The sequence below is a fragment of the Xylocopa sonorina genome, chromosome 8 (genome assembly GCF_050948175.1).
Source record: "Xylocopa sonorina isolate GNS202 chromosome 8, iyXylSono1_principal, whole genome shotgun sequence".
NCBI lineage: Eukaryota > Metazoa > Arthropoda > Insecta > Hymenoptera > Apidae > Xylocopa > Xylocopa sonorina.
In genome coordinates, this window is record NC_135200.1 from 10,113,136 (window position 1) to 10,129,604 (window position 16,469).

General features: G+C 38.5%; 2 protein-coding genes across 2 annotated transcripts; both read left to right on the forward strand.

The window, feature by feature from the left end:
• The first annotated feature begins 45 nt into the window (after nt 1-45).
• Nucleotides 46-13,509, forward strand: Rdgb (retinal degeneration B). Its single transcript, XM_076899692.1, has 21 exons — nt 46-313; nt 1,823-2,007; nt 2,104-2,440; nt 2,571-2,707; nt 2,804-2,921; nt 3,258-3,639; nt 3,745-3,923; nt 4,285-4,314; nt 4,907-5,011; nt 5,095-5,280; nt 5,340-5,502; nt 5,623-6,012; nt 6,110-6,387; nt 6,474-6,626; nt 6,719-6,981; nt 7,043-7,151; nt 7,236-7,392; nt 8,072-8,221; nt 8,306-8,486; nt 8,559-8,833; nt 12,253-13,509. Exons 2-21 carry the CDS (start codon nt 1,930-1,932, stop codon nt 12,395-12,397), a joined length of 3,816 nt encoding a protein of 1,271 aa, XP_076755807.1. The 5' UTR covers nt 46-313; nt 1,823-1,929; the 3' UTR covers nt 12,398-13,509.
• A 1,863-nt stretch (nt 13,510-15,372) lies between these two features.
• On the forward strand, nt 15,373-16,269 carry LOC143426309 (RPA-interacting protein). Its single transcript, XM_076899686.1, has 3 exons — nt 15,373-15,513; nt 15,628-15,865; nt 15,935-16,269. The coding sequence occupies exons 1-3, from the start codon at nt 15,385-15,387 to the stop codon at nt 16,267-16,269; spliced, it is 702 nt and encodes a 233-aa protein (XP_076755801.1). The 5' UTR covers nt 15,373-15,384.
• Nucleotides 16,270-16,469: the final 200 nt, after the last annotated feature.

The following is a 16,469-nucleotide window of genomic DNA, read 5'->3' on the forward strand; positions in this document are numbered from 1 at the left end:
ATCTAAGAGAGACGAGTGGCACGTTCCGAAAAATTTTTCGCGTCAAACAGTATCGTACGTGACGCGTACGTCGTGTACGTTTCGATGGTCGTCGATTAGCGTTTTCATTGACACCGCTGATTACCGGTTTCACGAGAATCGCGCTCTGTCGTGGTGGATTCCTGCGATTCACTTGGCCGTGCAAAAGGTGTGGCGCGAAAACCACGGTGCACACCTCCCGATAAGTGGGAGCAGGACGTTGAGCATATCGTTCCGTTTCACTCACCATCTGCCCTATTTCTACGATGCTCAAGGTTAAGGAAACCCTTTATCTGTAAGTACGTCGATGCCGCGTCGAATGCGCGTTTACGTGTTTCCCTGTGTGCGACGATATCGCCCCGCGATGTAGAAGACGTGACCGATGTCAACCGTTTAGAGACCTGTCAGCTGAGCCCGTCGAAAACTATTGGACGGAACTGACAAGTTACGGCCCAATCGCGGCCGCTCGCAGCACACTGTCGGAAGTGATATCGTTTTCAAACCGTGCATGGGTAATTAAGCGAAATATTTCGGATAGCACAAGTTCAAACGAAGCAAACCTTCTGGTTGTTAAATTAGAGATAAGTGTTTATAATCTTCTGGTTAGCACTGTCTACAATTGCTTCCGAGTATAGAAATTCTCGCTGTACATTGCTCTTCTCACGAGCAACGAATTTCACTGCAAGTTAGTGCCGTGATTAATTTATGATTTTTAGTATCTAAATCTTCGTGATAACTATAGATTAGGTATATACGAAGGATATCTCCATTGACTAATGCTCGCTTTTTACATGATCGTCAAAGGAATGTATAATTCTTTCGTCCGCTGAAAGTAGTAATTTAGTACGCGTTTTGAATAACCGAGTACAGGTGGGTATAAATAAGTGTGTTACGCAATATTTTGTTTATTACTCTTCCGCGCTCCGGAAGTATTTGTAATTACCTCGAATATCAGCGTATGAAATATGCAAACCGGTTACAGTTGCGCGTGATGGCAATGTTTAAATAATGATTAGTTATTAACGTCGATGTTACGGAAAAGTCACTCATAAATAGATAAATCGATACGATCAAAACCACTCTTCTAATCGCGTTATTATTATACTTTATTCCTCGCATAAGTATTTCGAACAAAACATATGCGTACACTGTTTTTTCCTTTATCAATAATTAAAACAGTTGCGTACCGTAACTTCAGAGAATGATCAATCATTCAAACTTTACTTCAATCTTAAATTAACTGCAAAGGAGGAGAAGGACAAAAAGAGCGTGTACGTAACTTAAAAGAAGACAAAACCCATTGATATCGATGATGGTTATAGCGTCCACTGATTATTATTAATCCCCGCAAAACACCGTCGAACCCAGAATAGGTTTACGTGCAAACATAACGATTCGGCATTTGATGTGCTTCAATTACGGACTGAGGATGAACCGCCAGTCGATGCTGGCAGTGATCTTTACTGTTAACACACGGAAATAGATGAATAAACTTACGTGTTTATTCAGTTTCCCAATATATTTCCACATAACCAGATCGAAACGATAGGTAGATGGAAGGTTACGCCGTGAAGTACAGAAGCTACACGCGCGATAGTTGATAAAAAACAGCTTGAGCTCAGAACTGATCGGATCTGTTAGAAAGCAGGTCTCGAGAAGCATCGATCGATGGCATATACTCAGAGAAAAAAATCTCGATTGCAATGAGCGTCTTTTTTTGTAGTGTTCGAGCGGAAAATAGAACGGCTTTAAAGGGTTCGATACGGTTTAACATTTCCCTTGGTATTTTTATCTCCTTTTTAAGGTTCATCTTGATGTTATCATGAGGTTGAATGATAAAGAGGAAGCGACAGCCTTCGAGGGATCAGTGTCTATTGCGAGAGTGGACAGAGGGTAAACAACAGCGTTAAAATGTTGATAAAAGAGTATCGAATACCGCTGCCTCTCACCGTGGAGGAATATAGGATCGCTCAGCTTTATATGATAGCGGTAATTACCTTTCTCCCTCTCGTACAGGGATAGGCAAGTACATAATTAGGTGGTTTTAATTAAGCCTTTGTGTTCCTGTGTATCTGCTTGTTGTAGAAAAAATCTCGAGACGAAAGTCAAGGAGCAGGCAGCGGTGTGGAGATCATAGTGAACGAGCCTTACAGCAATGGCCCAGGTGGTAACGGACAATACACTCATAAAATTTATCACGTGGGAAGTCATCTGCCGGAATGGTTCAAGAGTCTATTGCCCAGATCGGCGTTAATCGCCAAGGAGGAAGCATGGAACGCTTATCCGTACACAAAAACGCGTTACACCTGTCCCTTCGTCGAGAAGTTCTCCATCGAAATAGAAACGTATTACTTTCCTGACAATGGTTACCAAGAAAATGTCTTCAAGCTGAGCGGTAGCGATTTAAGAAATAGGGTCGTAGGTGCGTATTTATAATTGCCACCTAACATGTCGCTGAAGGTAGAGATTTCCTTAAGCCTCGTCGTTTTCTATTACAACAGATCGGCATTGAGATCTATCGGCATAATTCGTCTCGCATAATCGAATTTCAGATTTAATTGACATAGTGAAGGATCAATACCCGGGCGACTATGTGAAAGAGGAGGACCCTAAACTGTACACGTCCCAGAAAACTGGTCGGGGACCGCTGACGGATTCATGGCTGGAGGAATACTGGACGGACGTAAAAGTATGAATTCAATGGTTCTACATATGTTTCTTTTGCTCGATGTAGTGTATAATACATACTTGGATCGATACTTTGGATCATTGTTTTGCCGTTTAGGGAAAGCAACAGCCGACGCCATCCGGGAAGTCGTTGATGTGCGCGTACAAATTATGCCGCGTAGAGTTCCGTTATTGGGGCGTGCAAACGAAATTAGAAAAGTTTATACACGACATAGGTCAGTACTGCGCGTAGCTATATTTGTCTGCTTCTCGTTTTTCAAAGAGTGTACACACTTTTACAGATATTGTCTGCAGATAGCCCACGGTATTCTGTAAATCGGGTATTCCGTGTCTTCCGTTGAAATGAAACAGATAGGACGCTGTATGCTTGAACAAAGTTCATTATTCGCGGCGTATACACCGCGAATAATGTACACAGACGGTTTGCAGACAATGTTTGTAAATGTATACGGGTTCAAGAGGTCAATGTCAAGCGTACAACACACATTTGTTCTCTTTGTAAGATGTCTAATATGAGACATTGAGATCTGACGGTGAAATTGAATTTTCAGCGTTGCGAAAAACCATGGTCAGAGCCCACAGGCAAGCATGGGCCTGGCAGGACGAATGGACTGGGTTGACTATGGAGGATATTCGAGAAATCGAACGACAAACGCAGCTAGCGCTACAGAAGAGGATGGCTAATACGGAGGGCAGCGAGGAATCTACGAATGACAATCAGGAAAATGCTACTTCTAACGCGACGATGACTCCTCAGGAGTCCGACGTTGCTATGACATTGGCTGCAACGTTGGGAAGTATCGAGAAGAACGAAGAACTTCAAAGTCCACCGAGTGTTAGAAAGTCAACCGACATGGCGATGACAAACACAGCCGTGAGTTCTGAAGGTGAAGTTAGCCCCGAAGATTCACCGACTGAAGTACCCGAGCTTAGGTAAAAATAGATGTAAAATCAGGATCCGATTTATTTATATTTTTAACCATAGAGTAACAAGTGCGATACGGTTCAGTTTATTTACCGTGATCGAACATGTTCCAGAAGCGCTCCGACTGATGAGAAGGAAGATACAAAGAGCAAGGTTTGGAAGAAGAACAAGCAGGCTATGAATTCACCGTGTTCGAATAAAAGTTTCGATATGCAGATAGCGAATTGGCGCATGGAAAGTATCGTGAGGGAATCGGAGTCGGGTAGCGAAGACGAATTCTTTGATTGTCAAGGTAAAACATCGAATTTTTTTTGTGCAAAGCATGTAAACAATATTTCCAAGAATTTACACGCGTAATACTAACAATTGGCTAACGTAACTCGATCGTAAGGCAGATGCTTCGCCGGATTTCCTAGACACTGTGTGTATTCTTGTTTCAATCCGAATTGGACGTCAAACAAACACGAGGAGAAGGAACCGAAATGGTTATTCGATACTGTCATCTTTGTCTAAAGATAAACGGAAACCGTGTCTAGTAGAAATTCGTAGATTGCAAAGTAGAAAATACAGCATGACGATTGGTAATTATTATGTTTTCCGTTTTTTTCATGTGTGTACCCTCTCTGTTTTTTCTGTCGCATTCCACACTGCAGCTGGGTTCGTTATACCTATTATACGCGAAGGTAGGACACGTAGATTGTGATGAAATTCTTAGAACTTACACACATTTTAATGTGTTTTGTCCGAAGACGTAGTTGAAGGATAAAACGATCAACATTGACACTAGTGTGTTAGTATTCTTTACATATAAGTTAAGGAACATTGTACAATTGCAGTCATGCCTTTGTAGACCGAAAACAAGACAAATTTGCTCACAGAATTTTACACTTACATGAAGACCTGATTATATTATGTACGGATCTTCGTGCAGAAACATCGAGCATGGAAGTTCAATCAGGAAACAATCTATAACAGCATGAAACAGCATGGCTACGTAGATTAAAGACGTAACGGCTTCTTTCTTCCTCTCATACATTAAAACTGTTACTAAAAGCAAATGTTAAAACGTGAGGTATTTTTATCAAATAAAATTACTACTATCGATCTTATATTTCTTTAACTTATATCTTTTAATATTCTCTACTTTCTGTGATGTCCAATCAAAAGGGGAAACTCCTTCAATTTATATTATTTCATTTTCCTGTCTTAATACGAGTCACGGATGTTCAGAAAAGGCACGATGCATAAGCAATGTTAAAATTTCTGATTATACAGAGGACTTTGGCGATAACTCTTCATTATCTAAATGGAGTTCTTTGGATCTTCTAGCTGAAGAGGACGACAATACGTTCACTTCGCCTACAACAGCAACCAGAGAAGGTAAATTGCGATTAGCGACTAAAATGTTCGTATTCTTTTTGTCTGTTATTACGACTTACTTTATTTAAAACGTATACTTGCAGACGACACGATATTTTCACCGTCGTATCTCCAACGAATGGCTAGTGAACGTAGCAGTAAAAGGTTGCAAATTTCCACTTCAGCCAGTATGGACGCATCGTGTCCAGGTTCACCTCAACATTCGCCAACCCATCAAATCTGTAAAACTACTGTTCTTCTCATCGTAATGCACGCTGGAAGTGTACTAGGTAATTATAAAAAAAATTTGCATCTTAAATAGCACATAATATAAAAAAAAATATTTCAGACGCCAATGTTGATCTAACGGCGAAGAAATCGGATATCACAACTTTTAAAGGAGCCTTCGAGTCAGTTATGCGACAACACTATCCTAGCATGGTCGGTCACGTTGCTATTAAGTTCGTTTCTTGTCCATCCATTTGTACCGAAGGTCTTGGTATTTTATCGAGGTAAAAGTGAAACGAGCAAATTGATTATATCTCTGTAATTAATCGTATTCGTATAAGTTATATTTTATCCTCGTGTAAAATATTGATCTACAAGCAAGTTTAAGATGTATTTTCCTTTAGTCTAAGTCCGTACAGTTTCGACGTGTCGCCTTCCTCTATGAATGCTCCTCAAGTGACGCACGATACCATCCCAATTGGTGCCATACCTCTGCTCGCTAGCTCTACTCCTGAATATCAGGACGCAGTTTCACGAGTTATAGCTGGAGCGAATCAAGTTTACCACGACTTCATCAAAAGCGAGGAGGGTCGTGGATTTATGGGGCAAATTTGTTTCGTTGGAGATTCAGTAGGAGCAATTTTAACGTACGATGCTTTATGTAAAACATCTTACTCTAGACATAACAGCGAGAGTAATATTTTGGATAATCAATGTATCGAGAACAACACAAACGCCGAGGACGGCAAACATTTGACTGCACCTTCGCCCAGAAGAAAGTCTTCTAGTTTAAGGTAAACAATTGTAATTCAATATATATTTACATATGTATAAATATGATGTGAAAGCAAAAGGTTGCATTATATAAAAAATACATTATTTTTCTTTCAGCGATAGCTCGCATTGTAAATTGGATTTCGAAGTGGGAGATTTTTTTATGTTCGGTAGTCCACTTGCTCTAGTATTAGCGTACAGAAAAATTTCCTCGGAAAAATCTAGTAATATAAGGAGGCCGTTGGTGAACCAGGTGTACAACTTATTCCATCCTACTGATCCTGTAGCTGCTAGATTAGAGCCACTGATCTCTGCAAAGTTTTCTCTTCTTGCGCCCGTCAACGTGGCTCGATACCAAAAATATCCACTTGGAAACGGTCAGCCTTATCACTTACGTATGTACCATCCTGAATTATACGTATAACAAGACTCAATTTCTATTATGGAGTAATTAACATTATGAATAATAAAATATTTTTAGTGGAAGCAATTCAGACGAATCCGCAATTATTTACTGATGGATTAAACATTCCAAATATGTCGATATCTCATTTGAGACGATTATCAGATATATCGATTCATAGTACAGTGTCTGGTATGGTTGAAAATGTTCCTTTACAAGTAGTATCTAATTGTGAGTAAGAAAGAGTAGAATTAATGATAAATTAGCATTAACAATACGAAGAACGTCGATGTATCGTTTTCATTTCGGATAATATATTGTAGTAACGCAAAAATGGTGGGGCACCAAGAGATTAGATTATGCTCTCTACTGTCCAGAGGGTTTAGCAAATTTCCCCACGAACGCTTTACCTCACGTTTTCCACGCTAGCTATTGGGAATCTTCTGACGTTATCGCATTTATTCTACGGCAGTTAGGCAGATTCGATTTGCCGTTACTCACGAACGAGGAGAAAGAGTTAACTTGTTTCCGTCCAGGTCAACCTAGAGAGAAATGGAATAAGAAACGTACTTCCGTTAAGCTTAAGGCAAGTTTACCAACAAATTACAGCGACGCCAATGATATTGACTTCTAATTTACTATTTCAGAATGTTGCTGCCAATCATAGAGCAAATGACGTTATCGTTCGGGAAGGAGCACCGCAAGTGTTGGTTGCTAGATTTATGTACAGTCCAATTGATGTTATTGCATTAACAGGTATGTTTGACATAGCATGTGAACTATATGTATCGTGTACATTATATACAGTGATTCTAACAAGTGCAACTATAATTTTCCCAGGTGAGAAAGTAGACATTCATATAATGAAAGATACTCCAGCAGGAGAATGGACGTATTTGTCAACCGAAATAACTGATAAAAATGGTAGAATAACGTACAAAATACCTGACGATAAAGCATTGGAATACGGACTATACCCGGTTAAGATGGTTGTTAGGTAATATTATTCCCCAATAACACAACTCTGTCACAGTAAGAGCACTGCGATGATACTTGAGCCGCGTGACATTACTTCCATAGTTATCTAGAGAAAGATACATAAGAAAGCTATAGGAAAGAGTGAGACAGATGCTACCGACCTTACTCTAGAACCCGTGGCGCCATCTCTGTGAAAAGTGCTCAAACTGGTCGCACATCGTTATCGATAGCGAAGTGAACACTGAAAACTACTAGCGCCATCTCTCGAAGAAGCGCTGAAACTGGCCGGACATTAGTTCCAGTACTTTTCACAGAGATGGCGCTAGTAGTTTTCAGTGTTCACTTTGCTATCGATAACGATGTGCGACCAGTTTGAGCACTTTTCACAGAGATGGCGCCACGGGTTCTAGAGTAAGGTCGGTAGCATCTGTCTCACTCTTTCCTATAGCTTTCTTATATATCTTTCTCTCTCTTATATCTAAAGCGGGACATATAAAATAAATTAGAATAAAACTAATGAGATATACATCCCGACAATACAAGTTTCTTACAGTAAAAGCACTATAATGTCACTTGCGCCGCGTAACACTATATATTTATAACGAAAAGAGTTTTTAAACCTCTATTGTATATCATCATATTATATATCATTATAATGGTAAATTATAATACGTCTAAAATGATATATCGATTTCCAGAGGTGATCATACTTCTGTAGACTTTTACTTGGCTGTGATTCCACCAAAGACAGAATGCGTGGTATTTAGTATAGATGGCTCGTTTACCGCGAGTATGTCTGTTAGCGGGAAAGATCCAAAAGTTAGAGCTGGAGCTGTTGACGTTGTCAGGTATGTACTTTGCCTACATTTTGCCTACATGCTGCTGGTGCATCTATTTCTTGTTACAATTCACGAATATGTGATTGCAATCAGGCACTGGCAAGAATTGGGATATTTAATTATTTATATTACTGCGAGGCCTGACATGCAGCAGCAAAAGGTTGTCTCCTGGTTGTCTCAACATAATTTCCCTCACGGTCTTCTGTCCTTTGCTGACGGTCTTTCGACAGATCCGCTTGGTCATAAAGCAGCGTACTTGAATAAACTTGTACAGGTGAACGTTTGACTGTATGCAGCTCATCTTGATCCCTATTTGCAATTGATATTCGAATGGTAATCTTTCCAGGAGCACGGCGTGATAATTCATCACGCGTACGGCAGTAGCAAAGATATTAGCGTTTATACTGCGATTGATCTTAAGCCAAATCAAATCTTCATCATTGGAAAAGTATCAAAGAAGCATCACTCTTTGGCAACGATCCTTCAGGATGGTTACGCTGCTCATTTAAGCACGCTACAGGCGCACGGTGGCTCGAGACCTGCTCAGGGTAATGCGCGTATGGTGATACCGAGAGGTCAGTTCGGTTTACCCGGACAAAATGCTTCTCTACGGCGAAGAAGGTGAGATATCTATTCCGTTACTGGAAATAATTTCATGTGGATATCATACTGTGTTCGATCGCTTACATCTCGACGTGATGTGGGAATTTTTAAGGTAATAATCCCTTCGATCCTTGTTGCTATCCTCGACGTTCAGATCTATTTTGGTTGCTGCAGAATGGTGGAAATGTGCATATGCGATAAATGTTGTCTCCCCTAGAGAGAAGATATGCTGAATGGGCGTAAGGCATAGTTCGGAGAGTAATAAAGAGCTCCTTCTACCTTGTACATAGATAATGCTGTATTTTTATAGCTCCGCATACTGTGACGATCAGTATGAGGTTCCAAGCAAAAAGTAGTTGTTTCAGAGACGATCGATGACGCGTGCGATCTTCGTTATTCGAGTCGCAACCATCAGTGTTTACTAAAACCCCCAATTGTTATGTTGAGAGATTTCTCTGTAAAACAATCGTAACTACGAAAACAAGGTACATAAAAACTGAATAATCTAAGTAGTCTTGGCACAGTGTAATCTATAAGAATCTCAACAAACGATATAGACCAATTGGCAACATTAAAAGTTCCACTTTTGTCTACCACTTTAGTCTATATCGTATGTTTGTATATAGGAATCGTAATTGAACCCCTTTTTCCTATATGCATATACGTGAGTAAAGGTGAGCTTTGGCTCTGTTTCAGCAGAAAATTCTCCTCTATTATTCATATTCATGAGTTGACCATAGTCGCACTTTGCGTACAATTGCGTGCACTACTTCCTCGCACATCAAGCTGTATTTATTTAGTTTCTTGTTTCAAATTGGTGTTGGTTTTGTAAATTGGAAGATTATCTCATTTTTCAGTTTCGAAACCAAATTAAACGTATTCTGATATCAATTGAAGCAACAAAAGTTCTTGTAATGGAGCGAAAGGCAACTTGTCTCTGTAACGATTAATGTATTCGCGAGGCTTCCTTTTCTAGCTGCTAACTGAAAGGTTTCAACGGTTGTGTAAGGCTTATCAGTTTCTTAATTACAGGTACCTGTTATGAAGATGCGTTACGCGGCATAGTCGATATCTCGTGCTCTCGTGCAAGAGCCGCCACCATTCTACGCTCAAACTTAATGTTTTATCTATCAGCCATACACATGTCCAGAAATTGTGGTTAATCAACTATGAGTGTCTAGATGTACAGAGAACTAAAAAAAAATGTTTTTTCGTTACCTCCTGAAAAACGGTCTGATCTCACTTTAGCGACCAAGGTAAACTAGAGCCCCTTACCGCTTGAAATCTGTTAGGTGAATGTTTGTGTCATTTGATGAATATTAAAGCTAGATCGACCATAAATGGCGCACGAGTTACATTGATTATAAAAATATTCGCAGTAATTTGTATTTAATTTGAATTGCCCGGAAAAATGTGTCAAGTATTCTTTCACATCATGGATACGTCTCTTGCGCATAGCATAACTTTTGCAAAATTGGTTTCCAGTTGGATCACTTGTTCAACTTGATTAATTATACTTAATGATTCTTACCATTTAAGTTTATAGTATATTATATTTGCTAACACTTAGATACATTTTTGAAATCGAATCGTGTGTCCATAGTGCTTCTCCATTTGATGGTAGATCAGGCTAATTCTTGCTTGTACAAGAGATGAACAGCACGATCGAACATGTGATAGAACAAGAGCTCTAACACAATGCACGATTATATATGTGAATGCAATTTGGGAAAAAAAGATACCACAACTCACGGACATACGGTGTATTATCAAGTATAGAGAATCATGCGTTTCACGAAGGTTGTTTAAATATGCTTTATGAAATACGATGTATTCTATTATCATTTCTAGCTGTGAAGCAGATTCTGCAACGTTTAAAAACCACTTCTTACGTGCTCGAAGTCGATCAGTTTTAATCCTGCTAATCCTTTTCGATCAGAGGATTGAACTGAACCGACTTTTTTTTTAATCTCATAATTTGTTCTACCATTTTTATATTAAAATAATTATCCCACTGTGTGCGTGTGCGTGAAACATCTATGTCGAAAGAATATCTGTAATAACTTGCAAGTATTATAGTTTTTACTTTCTTTGTACGAATGAAAGAATGGTGTCCACGATGGAAAATATGATTAGACACGTGTATTTGTCTGTTCATTTAAGGAATGAGCGATTAATCCACTCTCTGCATCGCTGTCATTACAGACGGGACAGCCGTTCCTCTTCATCGTCATTCGATCACTCACTGATGCTTCTTTGTTCATGGAAATGTTACATTTATATATCACGCTTTCAGTATGAATATCTAAACACACCGCTAGTTCTACTATGCTGCTAATCCATGTCCTCATCTGCTTCCACGACCAGCGATCTTGATCGATCGGTGCAGTATGTTTCTTACAATTGTGCTACGGTTCAAGAGATTCTTTTCACCATGACACCTATATGTGTATAGGGTATCTCATCTAAAACACTTTACATCCAATTTATTTTATTTATAATAAAAAAGCATGCGCGGATGTAACTTTGAAAATATTAAGAAAAAAGAGGAATGTATGAATATTTCTTGCATCGTATCGAAGAAAGTTGTATGATATGTTTTAGATGAGAGATTCTGTATGTTTTAGTTCTAGTTTCTTTATTGTTAGACGGTAGCGAAACCGTATATTTAATAATACGATTAGCACTGTTTTATAAGAAGAAATAGATAAGATAAGAGAATATAATTAATGGAACATAGAGTCAGTAAGAAGAGAGTTAATTAGAGAAATTATATTATAGATTGTTGACTAATTTTGTCCAACTTAACATTTAGAACGCGATTCCTTTGAGAAACTTTTCTCAATTGAAATTGGCCGTGTTGGCTCTTCAGGCATGATTCATTAACCCTGCAATTAACAGCGAGTTGAACTCGTTTTACGCTTATCATGTTTCTCACTTTTTGAACAATGTTTTTTTATATCGTTTTAAATTGTCGAGAGGTATCGGAGATGTTACACTGATCAAAACGTAGTTTTGATCGATGTACCAAATGAATGCCTCGGATTAATTATAATAGCGGGGATGTACTGCCTGATTGTTGAAAATCAAACTGTTGTAGGAATCACTGTTTTATTTAAATGCTTTATTTGTTTTCCTTCAACTTTATATGAACACCTTTTATTCACGATATCAATTGAAACATCGGTAATGTCCATTGCAAATAATTTCAGACAAACATCAATTTAATTTACTTTACTTTTATGTTGTAGATATATCCATGATAAACTCTGGAAGAGAATTGACGCATCTCTCTTAAACTGTTTTTTCTTCTCGTGGAAAAAAAACTGGTTTAGTGAATTTCACAACAATTTGCTTTTCAATTATCCTAATTATAAACCCCGTATTAGAAAGGGGCCCCTCCTGTTGTCCCTGTACTAATCAAGAATTAATTGCAGCTCATTTAGGATGGCGAAACGTGCGATATCGCAACCAGCCCCAGGGAAGGTGGTATGCCTTCTGGAGCGATCAACGAGCGTCGGGCCTCCGATCTCGTCGCAGGCCACGTCGCACGCCAGATCCACGGCACCAGAGAAACTCTGACGATTCGCACGCTGCCGGTCGTTCTTCGAGTCTCGGCAGTAGTTGCACGATCAACGCGAGGATAGCTTAGGAGCAGAAGAGGGGAACGGAGAGGAGGCAGCGTATCGAGGAAAGTCCTCGTATATTTCGACCGACACGTGCTCAACAATCTAAAGAAGATAATTCTACTTTATTACTCCGCCTTTTTATATCCCACTCTGTATACCTATATTGTAAATTTAAAGGGGAAAAGAACAAAAAAAAAAACGCTACTCGTGACGTCGAATCCATGTTATATTGTATAAAGCGCGAAAAAACTGTATAGACTTCCTTATCCGGGTATAATGAAGAAGAAGAATTCTAACTTAGAAGAACTATGGTGTGAACGTACGAGGACTTTATCTTCTGTCTCTTTTAATCTATATAGTTACCTACATACTGCGTCGATTACTATTTTAAACGAATGCGATTGGTTTCTGTTTCTTCTTCTTTTTTACTGTTCAAAGAAGCAGAGCTTTTCTTCCAGCGGTCCCTTCGCGTGAACGCGATGGAGGATCTTTTACGGTACGCGGTCGAGCACGATCAAAATTTTTGATAACGTAGTTCGAGACACGAAACGAGTCTAGTTCCTAAATGTAAATCGTCAGCTTGAACGAAAGGTTTTGCAGAAACAAAAAGAAAAACGCTGTCTGTTCTTTTACAACATTGGTTTCCACCGTCTGGTTTCAATCGGAGACCGTGCTCGCGAACTGTGTGTATGTACAATCATCTTTTACCTAGTCGAACTATGTTATTGCTCTGTTCGTAGTATTTAAGGTGTATAAACGAAGGGAAATAAGGGGAGGATAGATCGGTTAAAATTGTTACCTGAATCTCTTCGTTATTATCGAGAGAAAACTGATATTAACCGTGACAGTAATCGCTAGGGATGATTTAGCCTTAAGCGCCCTGTTATTATAGTGATTCTAATCATTGCCAAGAGCTGTCAGAGATATGATAATACACGCGTAATGTTGCGCCCAAGTTCCTTCGGTGCTAAGTATGTTATTTTCAACTGTTATTCATATCGATTTGTAACACACGAGAAGGGAAGGATGTGCGATCGACGCGAAGTAGAAAATAGAAGAAAAGAACAAAATGAAAAATACTAAGAAACACAAACATACGTTTTGTACGTTGTCTATCGCGAAGTATCGAGAGTACGATAGGATGTTTTCTGATAAACGTTGGTACAAAGACACTTCCCTCTTAATTGCTATAGTTCCATGTCGTGTAGGTCGACAGTAAATGTAAATACGACAAAATGTACATAAACTAAGTATCGCTGCAAAGCTGTTCATGGATAAAACTTTTAGATTGTGACGCAGATATTGAACGATTAAAACCTAGTTGGCTCCGCGAACTTCGTCGGCGAAGGTACTGTCCAGATAATAATTAAAGTAGCTCCTCCGACGCGGTAGACGTAAACTCGGTGACGAAGGGCGCCAACGTTAGCTGTCGAATTGCGTTCTCGACGATTGTGCGCTTAAATATTTGTGATTAGACGATTAATTATCGTGTCCGGTTCCGATCGTGGAAATATACACATCTAATTTTGTAATATGTAACAAGTCGAATTATTACGTCGCTTGATATATTGTTACAATCGATTATTATGATAGTTACCAGCGTAATAGAAGAAAACTGGTGGGTCGATCGTTGAGTCGAGGAAATGATGTCTAAAACGAATTGTAAATTGGGAGCGATGCGACTAGATTCCTCGAGACTTGTTTGATGATAAGCGATGGATCATTCTTTCTGTTCGTTTTCCTGCAAAAGAATGGTTTGATGTCAGGTGACAGTGGAAACTTAGATTAGCGGAAGAATAATTAACATTCATTGTTGTGCCATCATTGTTCCTTGACTATCTCAGTAACGCTAGTAGTCGGTCGAAGATCTGCCATTGATCTAGTCCTGACATTAACAAAAAGAATTCATGTATATTATTCAGTGCTGTCTTCGCCGTCACGTGAAGAGAAACGATTAATACTAAACTGAAATACTGACTGTTTGTATTATTGTAAAGGAGTACGAATGTAGTTCTGGTATACAATTATACGTCTTTAGTAACGTGGTCGTGTATACGTATACGTACGTATGTATATAATTGTGTATACGTACGTATAGGGTATTTCAGAGGCGAATAACTTTGTCGGGTCGTCGACGGATCGTTAGAGTAGCAGTTGTATCAGAGACCTTATAAAAATCTTTACCCTAGACTCATGAATACTGATAGTTTTCTGTATCGTTAGCTCAATACGGAAAAGTGTTTTAGAGATTATATGTTACGAATGTCGAGAATGTTAATTGTTTCTGCAGACGGAATTTATGTCATGTCCGACCGACTGATAAAGTTATTCGCTAAATGCCCCTTATATGTACGTATACGATAACGTAAATGTTTAAGATATACATATATGTATATTTATTCATAGACAAAATAAGTGACTGCAAAATGATATTTTACTTATATGGATGAATTATTATCGCTGGTAATAAGAGTTATATTTTTTTTAGCATAACTTAAATGACACGTTGTAATAACTAATCGAGACTCATTGTTTTATATTATGCGACTTTGCTCCAATTGTAATGATTGTTTCATATACCGTTGGCTCACGATTTTTTTTCTTTGTCAGCCTCAGCGAAAAACGATCTCAATTCTAGATAGAGTATGCCTGGCCGATAAAATTGTATTCTACTTTCGTCATTGGATATTACAATAACAAATAAATCATTGTCGTTTAAATAGCCGCCTCTTTCATTTATGATAACATCAATTTATTTTAATTGTTTCAAGAAACGCAAATCAACAGGTAGTACTGCGTAAAAGAAGTATGTATGGTGTCGCTACCGCGTTGGTTTCAAATTTAAATATCCGCGTGCGCAGTAACATGAGATGTGGGCTTTGGAGTTAACCGCTCTTATTTACCGCATTCATTATTTTTTGTTTTTGTAGAGTATTCTAAATGTGGAAGTGCACAAAAGACATGGAAAATGTATCTTTAAGCCCAACGATGACCTCAAAATTAAAAACTAGGAATAGTGTCAATAAAATTAGACACGGATCCCCGAAGTTGCAAGAGGTTTTAAGAGAGGTTAATCATTCGATGACACTTTTCAAAGAAATCGCATTCAGAAACGGCGAATTGACGCCAATTGCATTGCGTTTAACAAAATTTCGATGTCAACATTTTAAAATTCAATTTCAGAGGTGTCGAACAAGAATGCGGGAGAGACGAGAACAATTGTTCAACAGAGGTAGATTTGGTTTGAAAGTTAATACTTTAGGCGTTCAAGGCGCGTTATCTGATATCGTTCGTGAAGAACTATTGGAGTTCGTGAATACAAATAAAGATCCAGCTGTGAATCCTTTCTATTCTATCACAAATGAACCTCTTGAACTGGAAGAAGCACTTGAACTCGAGGCAGAGATAGTAAATGAAGAAGGTGAGCTAAAACATTCTTCATTGTACACCTGTAAAACAACGTGTAGTAAAATTAATCTTTCATTTAAAGAACAATGGATATTACGAGAATACGAAAGAATATCAGAAGAAGAAATTGAAATGCTAACATCGATTGCTGATCACCAAGACGACCAAGTTATCTGCCCCGTATGTAAGATATCTAATTTAATAGACGAAGAAGGAACAATAGGTTGTAAGTCTTGCAAGTTTAAAATCAAGGCTGATATTTCTTTACTGGAGTTGGGTTGCCTTATCAATAACTCTGTAGATCTTCATTCTGCAGAGTGCAAAGAAACACCTGCTTTTTTACCACTTGTCGAGGACGGTCGTTTATTCTTGTTCATAGTTTGTAGAAGCTGTTCTACTCTGAATCCTGTAATATAAAATCAGAATGAGAATATTGTATATTCCTCTGTTAAATTAAATTACACAACAGAGATTTGTGCACTTTGACAACTTGTCATTGCACATTTGTTATTACTAAGGCTTTTGGATGTAAATTACGTCTTTCTGAACAATTATCTTAACATTTAAAAAAAGTAGCAGTCAGCTTTGTTGGGGAAGATTGATACACTTATTAATAT